At 36.8% G+C, this 25,692-nt stretch overlaps 1 protein-coding gene across 9 annotated transcripts in view; it reads right to left on the bottom strand.

Moving 5' to 3' along the window:
• The window catches only part of POT1 (protection of telomeres 1), an 83,236-nt gene that overhangs the window by 18,617 nt on the left and 38,927 nt on the right, over window positions 1-25,692 (bottom strand). For all 9 annotated transcript variants that reach the window (XM_049813914.1, XM_049813916.1, XM_049813910.1 and 6 more), the window contains 4 exons: window positions 14,813-15,103; window positions 10,753-10,908; window positions 4,356-4,516; window positions 381-469 (listed from right to left, as the gene is read on the bottom strand). In XM_049813914.1, the coding sequence (XP_049669871.1) occupies window positions 381-469; window positions 4,356-4,516; window positions 10,753-10,908; window positions 14,813-15,103 (697 nt within the window). The remainder of the gene's footprint in view (window positions 1-380; window positions 470-4,355; window positions 4,517-10,752; window positions 10,909-14,812; window positions 15,104-25,692) is intronic.

The raw sequence follows: 25,692 nt of genomic DNA, 5'->3' as shown, positions 1-25,692 counted from the left end.
ATCCAATGGCTTTAGAAGGGCTCCTCAGCAAGCAGCTGTTTAGTAGCGTTTTCAGTGCCTGTCTCTAAGAAATTTCCCTTTAAAGGGAGGGAATTATGTCACTCTGCTTTATGATCTAATATAATATGATTAAGAACACAGTGTTTAATAATTTATTCACTGCCTCCTATGAAAGTATTTTTCCATGTATATGAAAGGCTTCTGCTGTGAGACAGGAGGACAGGGTAATGTCAGTTTCCAGTCTAATAATCACAGAAGAATTCTCTAAGGCTTTGTATGTGAAAGTAACATTATACACTTAGAGAAGCAGTTAACTGTGACCTTATCTTGACCATATATATATTAGAAGAAAGAGCAAATCAGCTTTCAATTGCTCTTACCTGTAACATTGTTAAAAGTGCTGTCTAATTCCACTGAAGACATGCTTTCCGTACTCTGACTGTCTGCCAGATCCACAGATTCTAAGAATCTAAAAATAAATGACTAAATGTTTTATAACCTAGAGAAGTCTTTCATATATATACACACACACATATATATGGGACTATACATACACTTACATAAAACCTACTGTTTATCAATACGTAAGTATAATGTTCAGACATAAATTTTCCAGCAGACACATAAAACTCAATTGAGCCAGAAGCTGCAGGAGTGTGTACTAATGATGCAGATGAGACACTCCTCTTCAAATCACTTCTGGGACTTTAAACACGGTATAGTGCCAAAAGAAGTCTGTACTACTGGAAATGGAATTCCTGATAAAGGAATGTGGACTTTGGTTACTTAGCCTTTCCTACGAGGAAAAAAGAGAGTTTATAACCTTTGGAAGAAGGAGTGGGCATCTTGGGAGGACTACAAGGACATCATGAGGTTATGCAGGGAGAAAATTAGAAGGGCCAAAGCCCAATAAGAATTTAATCTGGCTACTGCCGTAAAAGACAATAAAAAAATGTTTCTGTAAATACATCAGCAACAAAAGGAGGGCTAAGGAGAATCTCCATCCTTTATTGGATGTGGGGGGAAACATAGTGACAAAGGATGAGGAAAAGGCTGAGGTACTTAATGCTGCCTTTGCCTCAGTCTTTAATAGTAAGACCAGTTGTTCTCGGGGTACACAGCCCCCTGAGCTGGAAGACAGGGACAGGGAGCAGAATGAAGCCCCCATAATCCAAAGGGAAATGGTTAGCAACCTGCTACACACCCAAGTCTATGGGATCCAGCCAAGGATACTGAGGGAGCTGGGAGAAGTGCTCACCAAGCCACTTTTAACCATTTATCATCAGTCCTGGCTAACTGGGGAGGTCCCAGTTGACTGGAAGTTAGCACATGTGACACCCATCTACACTAAGAGCTGGAAGGAGGATCTGGGGAACTACAGGTCTGCCAGTCTGAGCTTGGTGCTGGGGAGGGTTATGGAGCAGATCATCTTGAGTGCCACCACATGGCACATACAGGACAACTAGGCAACTGGGCCCAGTCCATGTGGGTTTATGAAAGGCAGGTCCTGCTTGACTAACATGATCTCCTTCTATAAGAAGGTGACCTGCTTAGTGGATGAGGCTGTGGATGTTGTCTACCTAGACTTTAGTAAAATTTTTGACACCATTTCCCACAGCATTCTGGAGAAACTGGCTGCTCATGACTTGGATAGGCCTACACTTTTCTGGGTAAAAAAATAGGCTGGACGGCCAGGCCCAAAGAGTGGTGGTGAATGAAGATAAATCCAGTTGGCAGCCAGTCACAAGTGGTGTTTCCCAGGGCTCAGTATTGGGGCCAGTTCTGTTTAAGATCTCTATCAATGATCTGAACGAGGGGATTGAGTGCACCCTCAGCAAGTCTGCAGATGACACCAAGTTGGGAGGGAGGGTTGATATGCTCATGGGTAGGAAGGCTCTGTAGAGGCATCTGGACAGGCTGGATCGGTGGGCCGAGGCCAATTGTATGAGGTCCAACAAGGCCAGGTGCTGGGTCCTGCACTTGGGTCACAACAACCCTATGCAATGCTACAGGCTTGGGGAAGAGTGGCTGGAAAGCTGTCTGGCAGAAAAGGACCTGGGGGTGTTGGTCGACAGCTGGCTGAATATGAGTCAGCAGTGTCCCCAGGTGGCCAAGAAGGCCAACGACATCAGAAATAGCATGGCCAGGAGGACAAGGGAAGTGATCATCCCCCTGTGCTTGGCTGTTGTGGTTTAACCCCAGCCAGCAACTAAGCACCACACAGCTGCTCACTCACTCCCCTCCAGTGGGATGGAGGAGAGAATTGGAAGGGTAAATGTAAGAAAACTTGTGGGTTGAGATAAAGACAGTTTAATAATTAAAGCAAAAGCTGCATGCAACGCACAAAGCAAACCAAGGAATTCATTCACCACTTCCCAGCGGCAGGCAGGTGTTTAGCCATCTCCAGGAAAGCAGGGCTCCATCACCTATAACAGTTACTTGGGAAAATAATGGCATCACTCTGAATGTCCCACTGCCTTTCTTCTTTTCCTCATGGTTTTATATACTGAGCATGATGTCACCTGATATGGGATACCCCTTTGGCCAGTGGGGGTCAGCTGTCCCAGCTGTGTCCCCTCCCAACTTTTTGGGCACCCCCAGCCTACTCACTGGTGGGGTGGGGTGAGAAGCAGAAAAGGCCTTGGCTCTGGGTGAGCACTGCTCAGCAGTAACAAAAACATCCCTGTGTTATCAACACCGTTTTCAGCACAAATCCAAAAGAGCCCCATACTAGCTAAATGAAGAAAATTAACTCTATCCCAGCCCAAACCAGCACATGGGCACTGGTGAGGCTGCACCTTAAATACTGCGTTTGGGCCCCTTGCTACAAGAAAGACATAGAGGTGCTGGAGCGTGTCCAGTGAAGAACAACGAAGCTGGTGAAGGGTCTAGAGCACAAATCCTATGAGGAACGGCTGAGGGAACTGGGGTTGTTTAGCCTGGAGAAAAGGAGGCTGAGGGGAGACCTTATCGCTCTCTACAACTACCCAAAAAGAGGTTGTAGTGAGGTGGGGGTCAGTCTCTTCTCCCAAGGTACAAGCAATAGGACAAGAGGAAACAGCCTCAAGTTGTACCAGGGGAGGTTTAATTGGATATTAGGACAAATTTCATCAAGTGTTGTCAAGTGTTGTCTTCAAGGGTTGTCAAGCACTGGAACAGGCTGCCCAGGGAAGTGGTTGAGTCACTGTCTCTGGAGGTATTTAAAAGACGTGTAGACTTGTCACTTAGGGACATGGTTTAGTGGTGGACCTGGCAGTGTTAGGTTAATGGTTGGACTCGATGATCTTAAAGGCCCTTTCCAGCCTGAATGACTCCATGATTTCTTATGCATATAACGCAGTTCAGTAAAGCATTTATATTATAAGCTTCCTTTTGAACATCTTTAAGTCTCACCATTTCCAAGTAACACATATGCACATACTTAAAATGTGCTCAGTTTATTTGCTTAACCTTAGCTTTTATCTTTAAAAGATTATATGCCAGTATAAAACTGAATAAGTATGTTAATGTGGCCAGGCCTTATTATTACAGCACTATAAAAGAGAACTCTAAATCCCTCCTGTACTTTAAATTTGAAAAATTAGCCTTTATTTACCTATCCCCCAAACACTTACTCTCATCTTAGTGGTGCTGAAGACATATTCTGTTCCAGAGTTTCTGGTTCTTACATACTGTCCTGGTTTGGGCTGGGATAGAGTTAATTGTCTAGTAGCTGGTATGGGGCTGTGTTTTGGGTTCAGTATGAGAAGAATGTTGATAACACTGATGTTTTCAGTTGTTGCTAAGTAGTGTTTAGACTAAGTCAAGGATTTTTCCGCTTCTCATCCCCAGCCAGCAAGAAGGCTGGAGGGGCACAAGAAGTTGGGGGGGGACACAGCCAGGGCAGCTGACCCAAAGTGGCCAACAGAGTATTCCACACCATGTGACATCATACCCAGTATATAAACTGGGGGGGGTGTGGGGCCAGGGGGAACTTCTGCTTGGGAACTAACTGGGCATTGGTCAGCAGGTGGTGAGCAATTGCACTGTGCATCACTTGTATATTCCAATCCTTTTATTATTATTATTATTGTAATTTTAATATTGTTATTATTATCATTATTAGTTTCTCCTTTTCTGTTCTATTAAACTGTTCTTATCTCAAACCATGAGTTTTACTTTTTTTCCCCCCGATTTTCTCCCCCATCCCACTGGGTGTGCGGGGCGGGGGAGTGAGCGAGCAGCTGCGTGGTGCTTAGTTGCTGGCTGGGGTTAAACCACGACACATACGTTTACAATTCTAAACTGTACAGTTGTTACATTAGCCTAGAGTTTTCCAGAATCATCTCGGAAAAAAACCTACACATAGAACTTACGCTTTTAGTTCCTTAACATCCAGGTTACTTTCTGGTAAGACTCCTATTCCTCGACCATAACAGGTGCCACCATGAAGATGAAATTCTATATGTGAGACATCTTCATCAACAGCACTTGCTTGTTTTGTATGAATACTGTAAATTCTCAGAAAACTTCCAATCTTAAAGAAAAAAAAAGATAACACAAAATCAGCTATTTACTTGGAAAAATCTAGGCCTCATAAAGCTTCTTCACCGGTTTCACTGAATCACAGAATAGCTGACATTGTCAGGGACCTCTGGAGACTGCCTAGTCCAATCCCCATGCGCAAAGCAAAGTCAACTAGAGCAGGTTTCTTAGGGCTGTCTCCAGCTGGGTTTTGATATTTTCAGAGATGGAGACTCCAAAACCTCTCCGGGTCACCTGTTTGTTTTGCTTTATCAGACAACATTACTAGCAGCAAAGGCTGATTCAGAACCAGCATAAGCCTTCTTTACTAAATCTGATTCTCAAGCAGACTTCAGAAGACAGATCAAACGAGCCAATATATTCCTTTCCTGAGGGCACAATTTGTCTTCTATATTCACAACACAGCCCTCCAGAGACTGACATGCTGTGATTTGTCCATGTATGATTGCACTCAGCAATTGACCTCATGTCCATCATCATGCATGTCATATTATCTGTTTATGTACACACATAAACACATCTGCTTACCAGATTTGTTTATCATATCTTACTCTTACATTACAGTTAGCATTTTTTCAGCGCCAGGACAAAAGGCAATGTGTGTTAGAAATTCAAAGATTTTGGCACTGTTCCTAACGCCTGTTAGATTTCCTCCTCAGGTACATGGAGGATATGCTTCTTGTTTTGCTTAGAATGTTTTTGTGTTCTCTGAAATGGTTTTGTCCATTTACACAAATGGACTTAGGCTAACTTATACAAGTACCTATTAAGAAAGAAGTTATGGAGTGCTGAACATTGAACGCATCTTTCAACTTTGCTTTTATTTCAAAATACCACTCCTATTATCCCTTCCCCCCAATGCCCCAAAACCCCAAACTAAAACCAAGATTCTAAAGGTAGATAACCTGGAGACTTAATTATATAGTTAATTTCCCTTTGATGTGTTTTAAAGGCCTTTCAATCAAATTAACTAACACCCAAATATTTTTTTTTAAAGTATAATCTAAGATCCAGCTGATAGCTGGCAAGCTACACACATTCAATAACCTGGATTTATGTTCACACTAAGTATCTTTTAAATAGCCCTATATAAATGATAAATTATTTTAAATTGACTTCAATTAACATTAATATTACAGCAGCCAGTCTGTTAAGTCTTATTTCAGCTTCAGCTCCTGCTTTAACCAGTAGAAACCTAAATCCTATTAGACTAGATTGGCCAGGTCTTAGTACAACACTTATAAATGTATGTATAAATGCAGAAAAGCAGATAGAGCAGCATCCTTACTCTAGAATCCTCCTCTGTATCAAGGAACAGACTACAACTATATAATGCTGGTATCAAACTGCTCTTTTAAACAATAATCACACATGGAAAAAGGCAGCGTATTTTCAAATTCAGGCACCAGGGACATAAAAAGTGCACTTCAGGCTGCACCTATTTTGCTCCTGGCATGGAGCTCTCACCAGAGTTTTAATTGATATGCACTGTTAGAGGGCTGGTCATTTTGTTCATTTAAAGCATATCAACAGGACAGGTTGTGCATTTAGATGGCAGTTAGACAGGCTTATCAGGAGGCTTTTTTTTTTTCTTTCTTTCCAGATGCTAAATTTCACTTAGTTATGTTGAATATCCAAAAATACAAGCGACAGTCATATTATAAAACTAAACTAATGACTATGACAAATGCTTTTGGAGAATTTTTTTTTTAGAAGTTCTTAGCTAAGTTCTGCTTATCGAATTACCTTATATAAATATAATGGTGTCAAACCACTTTTTTTTTTTCCCCAAGAGTAATTTGTATATAAGCAGGAAAAGGTTGATTATAATTGAAAAATTTTTTTCTTTCGAAAACAATGTATGAAAAAACTAAGCATTTGCTATAAGTACAAACACGAAACATTAAACATGGGAAAGGAGAGCCCAGAAGCCAAGAATACAAAATGCTGGTTGGGCCTTCTAAACTTGTGTGCTGAATTTCATGCAAAACTCAACTGAATTACATGTTTTAGTGCAACACTCAACTTCCCAACATTTATGATCACTATCTTCCTATATATGCATTTTATTAGATGCCTTTTCTGAAAATTATATATTTTAATATCACTTAGAACGATACTAAACAGGTCCATTATAATCGGCATTGCCAAATACTGAAAAAGTACGGCAGGTTATGAATGTCACCACAGACCTGACTGTGCAAGGCGGAGTGCAATTTCCGTGAATTCCTTTGGGAGGCAGCATTGCTTACTGTTAACAGTGGCAAGCAAATGGGGCTGTTAGGCTAAAAGTGTTACTACTGTATTTCTGTTGTTTACAGAAAGCCTGCAGACCGAGCACACTTTATATAGTTGATTGAGAAGAAATTATAATCTAAATTAAAGTAAACAACATGATTTACAGAGCCATCACTAAAATCTCGTACAAAACCAGCTCCTTTCTTGACTCTACAGCAGTTTTGTTTATGAGCTACCTACCTCATTCAGAGCAAGTTCATTCAAAATGAAATTAAAGCTATAAGAGCACGTCTTGTAGTAATATAAAATATACTAATACACTATTTGCAGTCTAAATCAAATATGACTATTTAAAAATACATATTAAGGCTAAAAAGAATTAAAATGAAGTTACTTATGCAGTTCCCTGGAAACCAGCCAACTAAACCAGCTTTTTAACATAGCAAATTCTCAGTTATTTCAAAACATACAGGATTCTGTTCGCGTTTAAGACACTAATGAACTCAGAACAGTCATTTATCATAGCAGTTAAATGTTCACGTTTGGCCAGAAAGACACTCCTGACAAGAGGCTGTCTTGACCTACAGGAATCACTTAAAATCATCTGTACTGATTTTATGCCTATTTTATGGCTGATGATATTAAAAATGAGATTTCTTTGTCATGATTTTATCACATCAACAGTCTTATTTTACTGAGTAAACTGTGTACAACTTTTTGCAAATGAGAGGAAGCATATACACAACATTTGGGTATGGTCCTTTGGAATAAAAAATACCAACTTAAATCCGTTAAAGGGTTTGGAGGACTTGGGGTGGGATGGGGGAGTGTTGTGGTTTGTGGGTTTTTTTTCCCTTTTAATGAGTACAAAGACAGAAGTGGGGAAAATACCACTGACACGTCAAAGGAGTGCTACCCAGGCCTCAAAAATATAAGGCTAGATCTTACAGCCATGTAACTCTTAAGTTGCAGGTTGGAAATGTGACTCAGACACTAGAAAAATCAAGCAAGACTTCTCAGTCCAAACTACTATAAAAAAGACAGGACATTGTATACAGCAGGAGGAACAGCTGAAAATATTCAAATTCTGCATCTGAAGATACATAACGCAAAACAAATACTGTGAAACTATGGAGCAGGACTTGTATGCACGCTCAGGGTTAATTGTTTTAATTGTAAAATCCAGAAAATGCGTGGCAACACAAAACTGATGGTATCAAGCCATAGGAGGAATGCACAGTACCACATATTCAATGAATGACAGTATATAAGGAAATCTCCAACCAGCTGTGGACAGCTGGATGCCTACCGTGCACTGACTGACCACTGATGCTCTCTCACCTTGATGCTTACCATCTAGCAAAATACCCCAGATGGAGAAACCCATGTCACCAACCTATTCCCGAGTTGTACGGCAAGGTCTGAGCGAATCCTGAGAACCTCTGGAAAAACTGGAATAAGAAGGGCTGAAGAATAACAAACTATAACCTATAGGGAGCAACTGTACTCTGGAGAGTTAGTTGCAGGCTAGGGTTCCTAGAGTAACATGAAAGCCTCATGCACCCCAGGTAGCCAAAGGAAGAGGGAAATCCGAGAAAAAGCAGTGAACACCATTATCTTTGCTTAGTTGTAGCTCTTGCTTGTGTCTTTATGCCCCAGGAAATAATCTACTTCAGAGATTAGACTTCTGAAAATTCAGTTTGTGTCCTGCTAAGGCAGCAAATGCTGAAAAGCCACAATCTTACCCAGCAGGAAATAGAGCCCAGTAAATATAGGGGACAAAAAAGTCTAGTTATGGTATCAACTGTAGCATACCTTCAATATTACTGAAGTTCTCTCCATTGAAAATTGTAAATAATATTTGAATGTCTTGGAAAATGGGATAGAATGCTCATATCTTCAGAGTTCTCTGGACAGAAAACCCAAACAAGGAGCTTTTAACAAACTTTGCAGGAATATCCCTGACACTGCGCTCCAGGATTTGCTAAAAATTCACTGTAATACATTACCCACTTTCTCCAGACTGTAGTGCTTACTCAGAGCTTCCTTGTCTGAACATGTGCCTACAGATACAATTTTAAAATAAGAACAAATATTTCAGGTTTTTTTTTTTTAATGTGCCCTTCTTGGTATCAAGGCCATGTGAAACAGATTGTTCCTACATAAATCATTTCAGAGCTGCAACTGTCATTGCAAATGGTACATGACAACATGGGTGAGTATAACTTAACAATTCCATGACAATTTACATTTAAAAAGGCAATTCTAAGCTACTGTCAAATGCAAAAGAGATGCCTGAAAAATAGTGCATTTTTTTGTTTCTGAAACCATAAGCTGGCAAAACATCTAGTACAGTTCTCTGTACTCTACACTCTGTACACTGTTCTCGTGTTCACACTCAGGAAGGTGCACATGCATACACTAAACGCTCTCCAGTTTTATAAGTCTACATAAATTATTTTTTAAAAAAAATCTTTGGATAACAAGAACCTGAACTAAATAAAATATTGCACAGATTAATATAGAGTATTTCAATTATACTTTCTTATGATATGGCATGATTTCCACTAGTATTTAAAAACAAACCTTTTTTAAAATCTTCCATTTTAGGAAGAGTCCCACAAAATTTTAGTGTCTTTAGATTATTCTCTGAAATAAAATTAATTGTGTGTATTGCAACCTGAACTTAACAAATCCTCCTGAAGTTTAACTGTTATGATATCAGCACTTTTTCTTCAATAACTCCACTAAGACAATCCACTAATCTAACTTAAAACTTCTGCAGCTTGCATGAGTTAAACTACTGCAACTTTGGACATAGCCAGAAGGAAAAATACAGCCCGTGTTGCTCAGTGGGTCAAACCAGGCTTCCTAACAGTTTCCTTGGACGTTAGAGCTTCTGCTGCACAGTGCAGTACCCAGCAAAGGCACAGATGCTTTAGAGATAAGAAAGGAAGGGCTTACAGGAAGGAAAAAAAAAATTGAGAGCTGATGAAGACATCCAGTGTACCACATATTCAATAGGAATTCCTGAATATAAATAAGAGAGAGCAATAAAGGGAGTATCATCAGCTACTCAAGAAAATATGTTTTATTAAAATATATTTTTCCCTTAATTTTCAAAACATAACTGCTTCACTGGAACATCAGCAGTTATTTGTATCAATAGATTACACCCGTTAGCAAGAGAAAAATTCTGGAAGAAAACCTGTAAGTAATGAAATACTTCTGTGAGTAAGTTTTGTTACGAATTCATACACAAAGGCAAGTAATTTTGCTATCTGCCATTTACTTATGAGCAGGCATTAATACATCAAATTGATTTCATGTCTGCTGATAGCCCCAGCCTAACAAATGGCTATCACTTACCTTTATTTTCTGGTAAACACTTTCTTAAAAACGATGCTTGGGTATAGAGGGCAAGGCATAAAATGAAAGATGTATTCTTTGCTAATTTACTGTATTCAGAAGCAAGATGGCAGTATTGCTGAAGATCAAATGTTTAATTATGTTGTTGTTTTCTCTATCTAAGCATAATCAACATTACTGACCCACTAAATGAAGATTGCACTGCAAATTGTAGAAGTTTATAGAACAGAAAATCTTTTATTGACTTTAGAATTACAGGCCTTTAATGGGACTACAAGTTTAACCCCACTTTATGTAATTTAAAAAAGAATTCTAAAGTATAGAATACATTTTCTGAGTGCATAATTTTCACAGGATTATATATGATATTACAGTGTCTGGAAAGAACTGCTTAATTTGGAAGAATTTTTTCGGGGCAATTTTAGGGTAATGAGGCTGTTTTACACGTGTTGAAGGAGTTTTGCTTTCAAATAAAAGGTATGGGAAATGCAATGAAAGCTAAAGAGGAACATTTGAAACTAATTAACAGCAGAACTGAATTGATACATTCTCTGAAGTGAGTTCTAAGCAGAAAATAGGCCACAAAATGAGAGTTAGAAATACTAAACTGTGCATTATTACCTTAAGTGATTTTGCCAGTTGTACATGGTTATCATAGACTAGAACGTCCACTGTTAGATTTCGCAGCTGATGAAGAACAACTTTTTCTCCTTCCAGGTCTCTTGCTTCCACAGGCACCTTCCATGTTGGGTAGGGACATTTTGTGCCATCCCATACCTGCAATGCAAATGAACTATTTCAATATGCTCAGAATACTTTAGATTGAGATTTTAAATAACTTTTTTTTTTTTTTAAAACAAATTTGCTGTTTATTTAAAAATCTTAATTGGAATCTCAGTCTTAAAGTCCTTAATCCCTTTTTTTGGTATTTTTATTATTATTATTCCTTACAGAGTATAAAATAACCTCTATAGAGAATATGATCAAGTGTTAAAACCTGGGGTTTTTTAATATTTAAAAAAACAAAAAACCCAAAAAACCAGCACTAGCAAAACCTCAACTCTTTATCCAGCAGTTACAACTATAAGAATTCACCATATGCAGAACTGTCTATATTTAATATTTTAATCCTGCTATAGGTTCTTTTTAACATTCCAGCCACAGTATGTGAAGACTGAGTACACAGCATATACTACCTTAATTACTGATGATCTCCTACATCAGTATACACTGCTAGTTATCCAGAACGTATTACAAAAACATCAGTATTTAGCATATACTTAAATAATGAGTATTCTAAAAATTGTTTGCCTAAAGCTAAAGTTCTTGATACACTTAAGTACTGAAATATCAATAGAATTATTTTTGAGCTATCAAAGTTATTGTGAAAAAGTAACATTACCAACAGACTTAGCACTTTGGAACCAAAATCTTACTACTGAAACAAAACATTAAAATTTCAGTGATAGCTGCTTACAATATATTCTGTAAACTATGGTTTCCTGAGTTCCTGAAGATACACTCTTCTCAAACACAACAGAAATTATGGTCTCAAATACTGGCATAGAAAAAGAAAAATCTAGAGGCATTTCGACTATAAGACTGAAATGCTGCATTTCATAGGATTTCATGCATATATGTTCAACAGAAGCTAATTTTCAGAAAGTTTGTGATACCAAGGCATTTTGTCCCAAGTTAGGCACTGCAGAGGGGGAGAAAAAAAAGACACCAAAGCTTAATTTTTAAAGGGTTTCTACCCCTTATGCTTAACAGCTGTGAATCAAAGAACCCACAAGAAAAGATCTAAGAATCAGCAAAGCCATGTGTAAATACACTGAGAATAACTCATGGTTGAAATACTCATCTCAAATCAAGAGATAAAGGGAAAAACTGTTCACAGTGAAAATGACCCATAATATCAAATTAATGTTCCCAAATAAGAGTGTATTCTGAAGGACCCAGATAATGACATGGTACATGCTGCCACAGGTTAAAGAAAAAAGCCTATTATCTTCCGATCCTGTACCATGAAATACTTAAAACCACCTTTGGAAGAGAGGTTGCTCATTGCTTGAATTATCAAACCTTTTCCAGACCTGAGCTTGAGAAACAGATTTAGTACATATATTTTATGAATTTAGCCACTTTATTTTGTCAAAGAACCTCAAGTTTGCCAAGTTTCCCATTTCTCAATTTTTCAGCTGGCTTTACTTGGGATACGTTGGTAGTTCCACACTTAAGAGATGTCTCTGACAAATGCATTAAAATAACCTGAATGCTCCCTGTCACATACAAGGATGACTACTTAGCTTTAAAATGTCCTTTGCCAGAGGAACTAATGGGACTAGTGTCAGGGCACCTTTTGGAGGAATTTGTAAGCCAGTAAGCTTTCTTTACAAGAAAAAAAAAATAATCCTTAGAATAGCAGTTGCTTTTGTTTTTCATATGCATAAATATGAAACCAGATCAAGCTCTCTACCTCAGGAGCTTGCCAGCCTCACTTTACTCAGATGAAAACACAGAAGCCCTGGTTTCAAAAGCCAATACTTGTCTAAAAAAACAACACTGATTAAATTAATTCTGGATAAGAAACAGCAAATGGTTCCATTACTAGTCATGAATAGACTGGAGCTAAGGGTTAGTAGCAACCCCTGATCACAATGGTCAGAAAAACACTGAAATGGGAGACACAATGAAACCTGTTTCTCTCTTCAGCAGAGTATGGCACTTGTGTGACATAGCTCAACATAGACAATTTAACTAACAGACAGAAGGAAAAAAAAAGAATAATAGTAAAACTCCTGCGAAAGGCATAAATGACAGAAAAACTTCTAGTGTGAGTTTTTTAGTCTCCATCAATTTGAATAACAAAATTATCAGAAAAAGGTAAGCACTAACAAGTCAGTGATAAGGTCTTTATGCCATGTCAGCCTCAAGTGCTGTACATATCCCAATTAATTTATCAAGTGTAATATTAAAAGTTATGCTATGGGTGATGCACAAAATCACTGAAATTGATTTTACTTGTATTTAAGCAATCCCCACTAGTTACATGAGCTCAATGCTTAAAATAATCATTATATTTTATATTATAACCAACCATTAATATAACTAATACACTTGGAATGACATGATTCATTTAAATCATTATTATAAAACATATAACCAAAATATCATAGTCACCATCACTCCACTTGAGCTGGCATTGAATTATTTGTTTGTTTAGTGGATCAACAAAATAATCAGAGTTCTGTCTACAAATTTTTAAAAAGGCTTCTCTTCTATCACAACCAACTTTTCATATGAGAAAGGGATTGTGCCATGCTTCTAAAATGGAGGAAATTAGCAACAGCATATCAATGTTAATCTACCATGTTTAAGCTTGTCCGATGTATTTTAATACAGATTTAAGTATTTAGTATTTTATACTACTAAAAAAAATACACAAAAGAATTACATATCAGAAAAACTGATCTACTATTATTTGATTTCAAACTTTTACCTTCCTAAATCTATCCTAAATTTCCCCCCCCCAAGTCATTATCTTTACTATACAAAACCGACAAAATCGACTTCAGACCTTAAAACACAGAAAAGAGTGTAAAGAAATATTAATAATTTAAGAAAGTGCTTGTCTCTGTCCTTGCAAAGGGTCCTTCAATGCTGAACATATAGTTATTAATGAACAACTTAATTATAGTCCACAAAGTTCTGAAATTTTACTGGGTGTCATTTGACATCTATTTCACAAGGGATAATTAAATGGAAATATTTGTAAGAGCTGCAAAGTATATTATCGGATGACAGTTAAGGTTTGTTTCTGTGCAGTGCATGCATTGTTCTGCACAAGAAAAATCTTTGCTGCTTTAATGAAGGAATAATGCAGTGTGCTGTATCTAAAAATGTTGTAACAATACAGTTTAATACAGTAGAACCAATAAATAATTTTATGAAGCCATAAAATGGAAAATAACAGACTGTTCATCACTCACATTTTAACAATCAACTTATAAAAGAAAGAAAAAGAAATACAGAGAGTTTCAGAATAATACCAGACTGATACATCTGGAGCTAAAACCAGGAGAATTATGCAGACCTCCTTTTTATTTAGCTGATGTTAAGGATCACCCTTGGAAACTACTCTCCTGTTGTGTGGCACTATGCATTTTGTACTTCCAGTGAGCACTGATCCCCAGAGTGGTTATGTATAACTAAAATAAGCTACCTAAAATCCGTCAAGATAGATAAAATAATCCATTCATTCATTTTCTAGATAGTCCTACTTACTGCATTAATTATATCCAGCAGATCTAGAAAAAAGAGCAATAATTGCTAACTAAAAAACAAGGTTAAAATTTCAAACTAACAATATTTTTCAACTTAAGAAATCTTGCAATATTTATCTACAACTGTTTGTGAAACGAAGATCCATGCCAATGCCATCTTATAAAACTTCTCTAAAGAAATAAATCAGATGAAAAACTTTAAAGAGAACTGGGATTTCTGTTTTGTTTTCATAGAAATAATTTGGTCAAGGATCATAAATTTGCTTAACCTCAAAATATTTACCTACGTAACATTATCATCATTTAAATCAATGAATATGTTTGTTTCAGCAAAAACTGCATCACAATGTCTTAATAAATAAATCTAACAAATTACTTTAAAAAAGGAAATCTACCTTTAGAAGAAAAGAAGATCCATCCACTTTTGCTTTTCCTACCAGCTGGCAAGTGAGATCAAAGTACAGCATTGGCCTAACACCAGACAATTTTGCTGCTGGTCCAGAGATGGAAAGATTACTGGCTGCCCAAACACGCAATTCTTCTATTGTTTTCTGTTCTTCATCCATGAAAGTGTATACTTTGCTAGAGGATCGAGGAACTACTGGTGCTCCCACAGTTCCATCAAATGTCAAGGATGCAAATCCCACACCGGTAATTCCCTGCATCTGTCCATTGTATTCCCTGATCTGTAACAAAAAATGGGGGGGGGGGGGGGGGGGGGAAATGGTTGCACTGCATCAAAATACACATACATTTCTGTTTTAACATATGCATGAAGAATGGACCATTTATCATTTTTGTTCCTGGTGCTATTAGAAGAACAGAGTCAAAATAAAAACAAAACAAAAAAAAGGAAATTAACATTAACAAAAAAACAAAGTGAATAAGCACAAAATATAATGCAACACACAAAAATTTTTAAAGAGGCAGACTGGTACCTACCTGTAAATATACAGCATCAGTGCAGAGTATTTTATTCACAAAACTCAAAATGTTTGTGTGGGGAACACATCAGGATTGCTTTTACAGATGGGGAAACTGAGGCACAAGAGAAATTAATTTTTAGGGGTCACACAGCAGAGCTATGGCAGAGCAAAGTTACTATGGATTCCTGTTTTCTGCCTCTCAATAGCCTCATTTCCTGATATGGAACGTAAAAAGAAAATATCAGTTCTAGGAGGTATTTTTTTTTTCTATAAAGCAACAGTGACCAGCTTTCATCCCTTGAATTATGAATACAGCTTTCATACTCTTGTGTCTACTGCCCTGCACATGGCAGGTCCCCTGTATCCTGCTGATTTAGCTGCGTATCTGCTACCATATAAAACACAGTATTCAAAGTCTGAAGCATTCCTTCAAGGATCTAGTCTAGTCTTACTGTTCCCTGCACTTTATATATATATATCGAAGCATTGCATGACTCATTATCCAGCAATCCCAAACTGTCTGCTTTGATCCAGCCTTTTTTAATTAAGATTTGCTTACAAAAAAAAGCAATAAGACTTCTGAATATAGTGTTTGCGAGACGATCTAGTTTAGGATTCCCAGTACTCATTTTTCAAATGGTTAAAAATCCTACCGATTTAAAAGTACAGAAGCTGAAAAATGTGACAGTAGTTCTAAACAGCAACATTTTTTTACAGATGTATTGCCAATGGTTTAGGCCTATATTTTATAAACACACTGAAATTTAAAAAGCACACAAATTAAGTATTCCTTGGAAATTCATAAACAAGGCAGTTCAGTCTTGGTGACAGGAACTCCTTTAATCCCTGATATTTTGACATAATGCATAAATGCACTAAGGATCATCTCTAGGATAAACTTTCATTTACTTAAGCATTCTCCAGACCTGATCAATGGAGCACATCAATTCATGATGTAGTTGTTCTTCATTGTAACACTGAAAAGCTTTAGTCTTTTAACGTTTAGGCTTAAATATTGAAAATACAAGAAAACCCAATGGACAAATCAGGAGAACACATAGTTTCATAATCAATTTGTGCCCATTACCCACGATCTGGAAAGAAATGTTCCACTACGACACTAAGATGTTATTTAATATAAATACACAGATTTACTTCAGGTGCTGCTACTGGCATTGTATTCCATAGCTTCTCAAAATAGGTAATATCCACAGGGGAGAAAACCTTACTTATTCATCTGCTATCAAAAGAGACTTCAAGCATATTTTTAAGTATCTTGTCCAATGTCAAATTTTTCTCAAAGTGTTTTAATTTCCAATTTACTTATTTATTTATTTCTCCACTAATTCTTTTAAATCATCATCAAAATATCTTGACTTCTTCCTTACTAAAAATTCTCTCCTAGACCTCTAGCCTATTTATGACGGCTCTAAATCTTTCAAGAAACCAGTTCAAGAAACTACTTTGTCTCCATGGGCTTCTACTAATATTTCACCAAAGACTATTTTCCCCATTTCCCAAATCCTTTATGTCATGTTTTAACCATTCATGAGGCTGTGCTTGAACACGCTGTACTTCCGTCATCTCTTAGTACCCTCATTTAGTGGATTTGAAATCAGCCTTAATGCAGCAAAAGGCAGTTATAAAATAACAAAACAAATAAAACACATAAGAAGGTAAACCTGAAGCGTCATGATGAGAAAATTACCAATGATCTTGAAGCAAAACCAAATGTCCTTTGGCATAAATATGTGGAGAAGCCACTGAGTAGTCTCAAAGGTAAACAGCATTCAACAACATTATTTAGTGAACAACAGAACAAACAGGAGAACTAAATGTAGAATGGGTTATAGAACAAAATATTTCATACCTGGCAAATTACTTGTGTCAGACCCATAGAACAGATGATGGTCAACAGAAATTCCCTGGGCTTGTTCTTTAAAAACAAATCATTACTAAAGTGATGAGGAATCACTGGAGTGTAAAATGAACAAAATCCATGGGCAAACGTTGTTACATTATGGCACTTTTAAGTAGATCTCAGATCAAGTTAAGCCGTGATACCGTAAACTCGTTATATTTTCCACAAACAAATGATTTTGAAATTGAATTAAACTTAGGGAAAAGAGCTAATCTGAGACTTTTGTATATGATGACAATTCCCCCTCAGTAGATTTTGTGTCATTTCTAGAGGCCTTGGAGATTTTTTTAAAAAATCAGCCTGGGAGATCAGGGCGGGGGAGAACAGGGAAGGGGTGCAGATGGCTATCACTTCAAAAATTCCGTGAGAATTTTAAATAAATTCAATAAATAATGGTTGCTAAACAAAAATATATTCTGGGACAAACACAAAGCAGATACAATACATTTGGCTTGTTCTAAGCAGGCAAGTAAACTCCAATACATATTGCAGCAGCCTTTGGCACAGTTTTTATAAACTAAAGAACAAAAGGTGAAATGCCACCTCAACAAACTGTGTGGACAATAAACTCTAGTGGTTTCTATGGGGCACAACTCTATCCTGAATATGAAAAAGAAGCTAATCTTGAAATATTTATAGATTTACAAGAACCTAAACCATTTACAAGAACCTAAAAAATTTTTTTCATTTTTTTAACTGAAGCTGGTGTTATTCACCTCAATGGAAAAGTGTGATAGTGAGCAGTGTATAAAGCTGGAATAATAGCATCTCCAAGGTAGTTTTCCATCAAACCTAATTGTTAAATTACAGAAGGAAAGGACTATTATGAAACCACTGCAGTCACAGATCATCTTAGACTATCAAAAAATGCCTTGTAAAACAACATATACTAAGCTAATGTACACGTTCTTACACTAAGAAGGAAGATTTCCTAAGTTAAATTTAACTATTGATTTGTGGAAGTATCAGGAATTCAAGATAATATTTTGAATCATGAATACATTAAGCTTAAAACTTCTTCATTATTTATACATAGAAAATTCTTTCAAGACATCAAGTTGTGTTGTAGTTTGTTTTTTTGTTACTTGAATTATTGCATCATCTGAAATGTACTGTCCAAACTTCTATTTCACTTTGAGTATACGTTCAGGTGAAGACCTCACTGTAAGGTATCTTTTACCTAAGCAGAAGTAAAAAACTTATGATCCCTGTGATTCATGGTTAACAACAAAAATAATAGAAAATCAATGTTCACATGCTGCTACCCAGCCTTCCCTTAACTGCAGAAATGTAGTATATGTGAGATGCTAGTGAAAACGAAAGAAAGAGGGCAAAATTGTCTACAGGCAATGTATCTGCAAGAATTACAGTTACTGTGGCGAGCAATGTATTCCCCTCAGTTAAACACATGTATATAAGCACACGCCACTCTGTATGACACAAACAGGGTTCAGCTGACACAGCAGCAGTGACAAAAAAAATCCCCTCCTCCTCAAACACAGAATCTGATCACAGGCCTCCAGGAGCAAAAAACTTTATGAAGGTATAGACGGGGTTACAACTGGCTGTCACAGAACCATAGGAATTTTGGTTGGCGGGGACCTCAGGAGATCATGAAGTTCCATCTCTTCTTCAGGTAAGGGCTGTTGTCAGCACTGTGTCACATCAGGCTTTGGCTAGCTGAGCCTTGAAAAATTCCGAGCATGGAATGAATTCCGAGCATTCCAGAACCTCCCCAGGTAACCTCTTTCAATAACACACTACTCTTAGTCCACAACCGTCCACAGAAATACCCCCTTTGCCATACTAAGTCTTATCATGTCTAGATGCATAAGGCTCCCCAGCACTGATTACCAAGTATTTTGATTTTATTGAATGTTTAAAAAGATCTGTAGGAATTTGGGGAAAATACCTAACACATGGATTATATTTCAAGTGAAACTCCATGCAAAAACCTAGACAAGAACTTGGGACAGTGCCAAAAAAAGAACACAATATACTAGGTGCCACACACTCTTCTAATTTGTTCTTATAAATGATGGCTACGAAAAAGGATTTCCTTCTAGAAACTGGATAAAAAATTTACCTTATGCTAGGGGATGGGGGTTCCAAGTCACAAAGGGATGCCCTTTATTTCTCCCCATTCACTCACCACCTCACACAAAGTTTTAGAGACAGATCACTGCAATTTAACTTGAAAAATGGTCTAGAATAGCTGGACCAGACACTTGATGGGAAAACACAAACAAATAAAACATAGGGTTTCCATTGTGTCAAGACAAAAAATTAGTTCACTTAGGTATTCAGCTTATTTCCTTGGGTTCTTTCTTTTCTATTTTTAGCTGCACAGGTAGCCAACACAGAATGGAATAGCATCTAAGAGCCACTGGTCCAAGACAGCATGGGTTTCAGACCTGTCTGAACTGAACCACAGAGCTTTTAAAACTTGGAAACACTCCATAAGTATTGTTTGCCACCTGAGCAGTGATGGGTTATAAACAAAGGTTGCTTTCTCCTGTTAAATGCTATTACTTTTATCAGTGGTTCTGACATTTTAAATAAAAAACAAAGCAGAAGCAGGCTGAGAAGGTGTCTTGTTAAGAAATTATGTTTATATGCTGCAAACTAGCTGAAAAAAAATCCCAAAAGAACTGTCCTGAAGTCTTCAGGTATAAAAAGCCTCAACAATTTCATTACTAAACATCCTTTCTATTAAATGGGAGTTGCTCCTTTGTGTTATGGACTTCTTAGAGAAAAATCAAAGTCTTGGATTTATGATGATTTGTCCATCTCGGAGACTGTAGCCACTGAATACAATACACTGTATGTCCAGCATCACCTACAAGGATATTAGTAACCAATCCCCTTAATCTGTCCCTGTTCTACTGCTGCTGAAACTCTTGAGGTTTATTAGGAATGGCACAGGGCTAAGAGGCTAAAAGTTAGAGTAAGACCTTTGGAGATGTTTCTCACTAGCCCTCTCCAGACTTGGCAGCATGAGAACAACTTCAGTCCTACAATGTGGAAACCTATATTTTTAAAACTAATCTGGAAACAGGAAATGCTTGCTTTCCATTCTGAGTGTCATGCAGTGCACGAGGGTGGGATGGGATGGAAGGCAAAAAACCCATCACAAACACTGATGACATACTTCCAAGCTAAAACAAAGTTGCAGATCAAGCATTTGAATGATATACACATCCCATAACAGAACATGCAATCAAATACTCCCAATACCAAAAAAAAATGACCATGACTCGTTAAAATTGTTATTAATAACTTATTGCTAAAAAATACGCTAGACAACTGAACTCGAGCCTTAATACTGTATCAGATCCAAAGATTAATTTCTTTGTAAAAGTTTGATGACTCTCACTGATGCTGTTTATATGGGAAAAAAAAGTTTCCTGTCAAAAAACCACCCAAAGTCACTTGGTATATTTCCTTATATCTTGTAAATGTTTTCTCACATTAAAGTAAATCACAGTCTAAACAACTTTGGATAATATGGTATGCTGAAAATATTTTCTTGTATTTAATAATGTAATCCTAGTGTATGTGTACCTCCAGCTGTATGAACAGAGAGGTAATAATGAAATAGAGAAGCAATTTCAAGTAACTTAGTAAATCTCTGTCCTTATATAAATTAAACCATTTTGAACATGTTTAAATATAACAAGAAAACTCAACTACAAAAATTATCTGCAGGCACCTTCCAAAAGAAAGTTAACAAGGCTAGTCATATGGAAGTCAAATTAATTTTTATGAAGACATGAAAAATACACCTAGATATTAGGACCGTAAATTATAGCTTATCATCTACTATTCCTGAGAATTGCTGCCTGCAAAATAAGATTATCAGAAACATCTGCAGCAATAGAAATACAAATTAAAGAAGAAAATGAACAATACATTGTACATTTAATTTACCAGTTCACCTGAACATATTGTAACTATTTTGTTGGGAAAAAAATTGTATGCAAAAATTGTATATAATTAAATCAGCTGAAATAATTTGTTTTGATAATAATTTTAAAAAGCCAGCAGGCATCGTAGTACTGCTTTAGAAATATTCCTCAGAAAAAGTGGCATAGTATATTTGAGAAAATTCTAGTAAAGTAAAAAAACTACTATTTTGGAGTATTTCCTACATATTTAAGACATGATCAGGTAACTTAACCACAAGTACTCAGATGAAAATTTCAGAAAACATATGTGCAAAATTCTAAGACTTTGAATTATGGAGAAACTCTATCACTGTCTACAGTCAGTATTTCCTGACATTATTTACTTTAGGACAAATACGTGTTTCTAATTTGAATTCCATCAAAACTTCAAAGTGAGTTGCATGCCTTACGTAATTTTTGAAGGGAAACCAAAAGCAGTAGTAATATTGACATCTCTGAGAAAAATGTTGGTTTCTCTGTGTTAAAAAGAATCTCATAATTGTTTAGTAAAAACATTTTAATTGCCTCCACTCTTTAGATCAAGAATTGGAAAACAGAGTTGCAATGCTGCAGACAACATGTTCTTTTTAGCTAAAAGTCTCAAACCTAACTTTGGCCAAGTTTTTATGTTTTGGATTACATATACTCAGAGGACACTAGAAGTCTGGCAGCTAAATTCTGGCAAAGTTTAATGTTCACTCAGTATGTTCCATACCTAAGCTCCAGACTTTCCCCTCTCATCCTTATCAACCTGACAGCTATGGCCAGAGCTGCCTAGGAATAAGAAGTGAGCAGATACTTCTCCTGTGTGTCTCTCTCAGTGCCTTCCATATTGCATCAAGTAGAAAGAAAGAGAAGGAATCCACTTTCATGGGACAAATTGGATTAAACTAAAGGAGGGAATACACAGAGACAAGGAAACCGCTAGCAAAGTGCAGAAGAGTGCTCCTAGAAATAACAGCAGACTGGTTTAAAGATCAGAGTAGGTAACCTAGAGGAAAAAATGCTACGTTAAGTATTACTAGGATAAGGAGAGTGATGCACAAAAAGAGAGACAGGACAGAACTGGTAAGGATAACAAAAAAGGGAGTGTGATTGAGCCTTCTATGTTTTTATGATGCCACGTTCCATATGCTTGATATTCAGATTCCCACTCCTCTGTGGACAGACAAACAGCTTAGAAACTCACTAGCAGAACATACATCTTATACTCATCAACTGACTGATCTATGGAGGGAATAACCATCTATCATGACTATAAAGTACTTATGCTCAAAGCAGCAATGCATTTCTATTGTAAATCTAAAGAGTTTGAAGCAGATGAATATGCAATTGTTAGCATGCAAGAAATTTGTGGTGTTTTTTTTCTTGCTGTTTTTCTCCATTTTGTTATTCTAAAGGTCTAGGATGCCGTATCTAACTGCAAAGCTAAACCACTAGAATTATAAACCATAATTATTCCAAAGTTAGTAGATGACACAGTTACTGTTGTCTATGCAAATACAGTTCAGCTCATGGTACATTTCTATCATGATACCCCATTCCATTACCCTGGTTTTCTACAGGACATTTTCCTATTCAGTGCACGACTTGAGAAGTGCAGTGGTGATGAATTAGTGCTGTGTAACAAAGAAGCTGTCATCTTTAAGACTCCTACTTAATTTGTTACAGCAACTGGAGCCTATGTAAGGAAGGAGTTAAGGCATGAAAATAAGAGAGAATAGCATCCAGATTACTATGACAAAAAGCTAGAGAATTAAGACTTTGTAATTGCTACAGAGATTGCATTATGCTGAGGAAGTCATATAAGTGAATTTTATGAGAGGTCATTTCTTTGCTTTTCATTCTCCAAGTGTTCCACATGAGTCTCACAGCTCTATAATGCTGTGTATTCAGGAAAAAAGACCCATCAAAATACATTCTAGACAGTGATTGTATCAGACAACTACAGTACGCTGAACAAGACGAACACCTAAGTAAGAAAGTGCTTCACTTTTCTCCAATTCTCAAACATTAAAATGGAAATCAAATACCAATTCATTTCACTGGGAATGAGGAAATAAATTCTTGTTTGCAAATCACTAAGAGGTAATCAGGAATACTAGTGAAAAGCCAATGAAGAAATTAACAATCCTGTCATCATGCAGGGTTTGAGTAATACAAGAAAGGCAGAATACATGCCAAAACTCCTAAGTCAAGTGAGGATAAAATATTGCAGATTCAGTCAGTAGCAGCAGGTTGCCTCTTCCCTCTCTTTAACAGCTTAAACATTAGGCATTAAGTCTTAAGATATTAAGATCATCCACAGTGAACCATAAAAAAAAATTCCAAGAAAACTCCACTTGAGATAACTCCTTCTTTGCCATGAAGATAGAGGGAGGCTAGACAATTAGGCCTAGCTTTTATATTGGGGTTGGGAGGATCTCCCCCATTATCTCTGCAGAGCAGTGACTGCAGCTGAAGGCCCAAATACAGTATTGCAAATCCCTAAGTACTATAACTCACAAGAAATCATCATAAGTAGTCATAAAAATGCACTTTAAGAAATATTAACAGAAATTTAATTAAAACTGGATAATCTTTCAGTTCTGTTACTAAGACACTTAAAATTTTCATTCTCTGCAACAAATACTGAGGAAATAAAATTATTCTCTATGCAGAGTAATCCCAACAGAATCCTCTCCATTAAGTTATTACCTCTGAACCATCAGACCTTGCCAACACCTGTGTTACTATGATGAGAAGTTATTCATTAGCAGCTGAGAGTGTAGCTGGGGGCAGTCATTTTTAAAACGTGTTTGCTATCAATGTCAACTGGACATTGGAAGCCTCTCAAAAGCATATTTGGGACAGGGAAATGTGAATACACACTGTAAGGACTATGCATATCTGTCATCACTGGTAAGCACAGCTCTGACAGACCATGGGCTCTGCTACTCTCGGCTGCTTTCCATTCAGCAAACTAAGAGAAGGTGATAAGGCCTGAAGACAAAAGGAGAAGAGAGCAAAGGAGGAACTGCAGACAGTTTAAGTAGAACTCTAATTAGAGCTGATTTATTTTTTTAATTGAAAACTGTGTTAACAGCAATCACACACACTATGCTGGCTGCAGGTGAAACAGATGAAGAGGTCACCCCCCCTCCCAGTTCACTCCCAGCAGTTGGCACCAGGCTTGTACGTCAGATTTTTACCTGCTCAGATCAGATAAGAAAACTTCCAAAGTAACTGTTTGTTAGTAACTCTTTGGGGTAGTCAAAATATTCCCATGCAGAAAAAAGACAACTTAGTGACTCTAGCTCATTCTGACTTAGAAAGTAATTAAACAAGCTGTCAGCTTATGCATCTGAGGAGATATGGATTGTGAGCAGCTGGAGGTCAGTTAGGGCTGGAAACCACTTAAAACAGCTCAGCTGCAGTAAAAAAAAAAAAAGTGTATTTGAGGAGGGAATTAACAGACCCTATCTTTAAATACTGAAACATCATGTTGGAGAATGATGAAAAAACAATTGACAAAGATTTTAGAATTATCTCCTCAAAAATCTGATGCCAAATCAGGAGAATGGTGAGGTTCCTTACATGTGATATATCAATAGGTTTCCTTAATAAGTTTACACTGAAGATAAATAGTGGAGCTGAGACACTATTATGTTTGCATAAATTGAATACATAACTTCCCTGACAATGGTCTTGTTTGTTTTTTTAACCTGTACTTCCCACATCTCAAAAAAAATCCAATATTAACCTATCGCAGATGTGCAACTTCTCAATTCTTTTATTTTGACCAGGCTCCTTTCTACTTTCTCTTTTTTCACACATATATTATAAAAGATGTATTTTGATTTCAGAAGCAATAAACATGTTTCTACCTCCACTGAATTTCAGAAATAGGTATATCTGTGTAACACCCACCCTGCTGGATTAAGAGAGAAGTTAAAATACAGCATAAGACTATCTCATCTGAAGTCAAATCAATGAACTTCCAAGGCTAACAACACATCTCAGGTATTGATTAGCAACACAAGCTTCAAAATCTAAATACATTTTCATTCCACTCTAATTATACATAAGGATGACCTTATGGAAGCTTTATACTAACCCAGAATAGGTTAGCTAATTTCTCCCTCAACGGTAAATATTTATACTATACAGGAATAACTGAAGACTGTTTCTGAATCTTAACAAGTTCTTTCTTAACAATCTCAGTGGTACAAATTTCAATTACTGGATAAATCTTACCACTATTTACATTTATTGTCATGGTTTTTTAAATTTTGTTCTCCTGCTACAGCGTATCAAAACATATATGCTTAGTACTACTCATCTTTATCCCCTTCATCATCCTTTTGTACAATCCTAAATTTCCTAGATCTCTCAAGAGTGTTCAAATATGCAAATAGTTTTTTTTTTTTAATTGGCCTCTTTCAGGACATTTACTCAATTCTGCTATAATTATTTTAAGCAAAAAAAAAAAATTATGTATG

This window comes from Accipiter gentilis, chromosome 11, assembly GCF_929443795.1.
Source record: "Accipiter gentilis chromosome 11, bAccGen1.1, whole genome shotgun sequence".
Taxonomy (NCBI): domain Eukaryota; kingdom Metazoa; phylum Chordata; class Aves; order Accipitriformes; family Accipitridae; genus Astur; species Astur gentilis.
The sequence above is the reverse complement of the archived record's forward strand: the minus strand, read 5'-3'. Positions and strand labels throughout refer to the sequence as shown.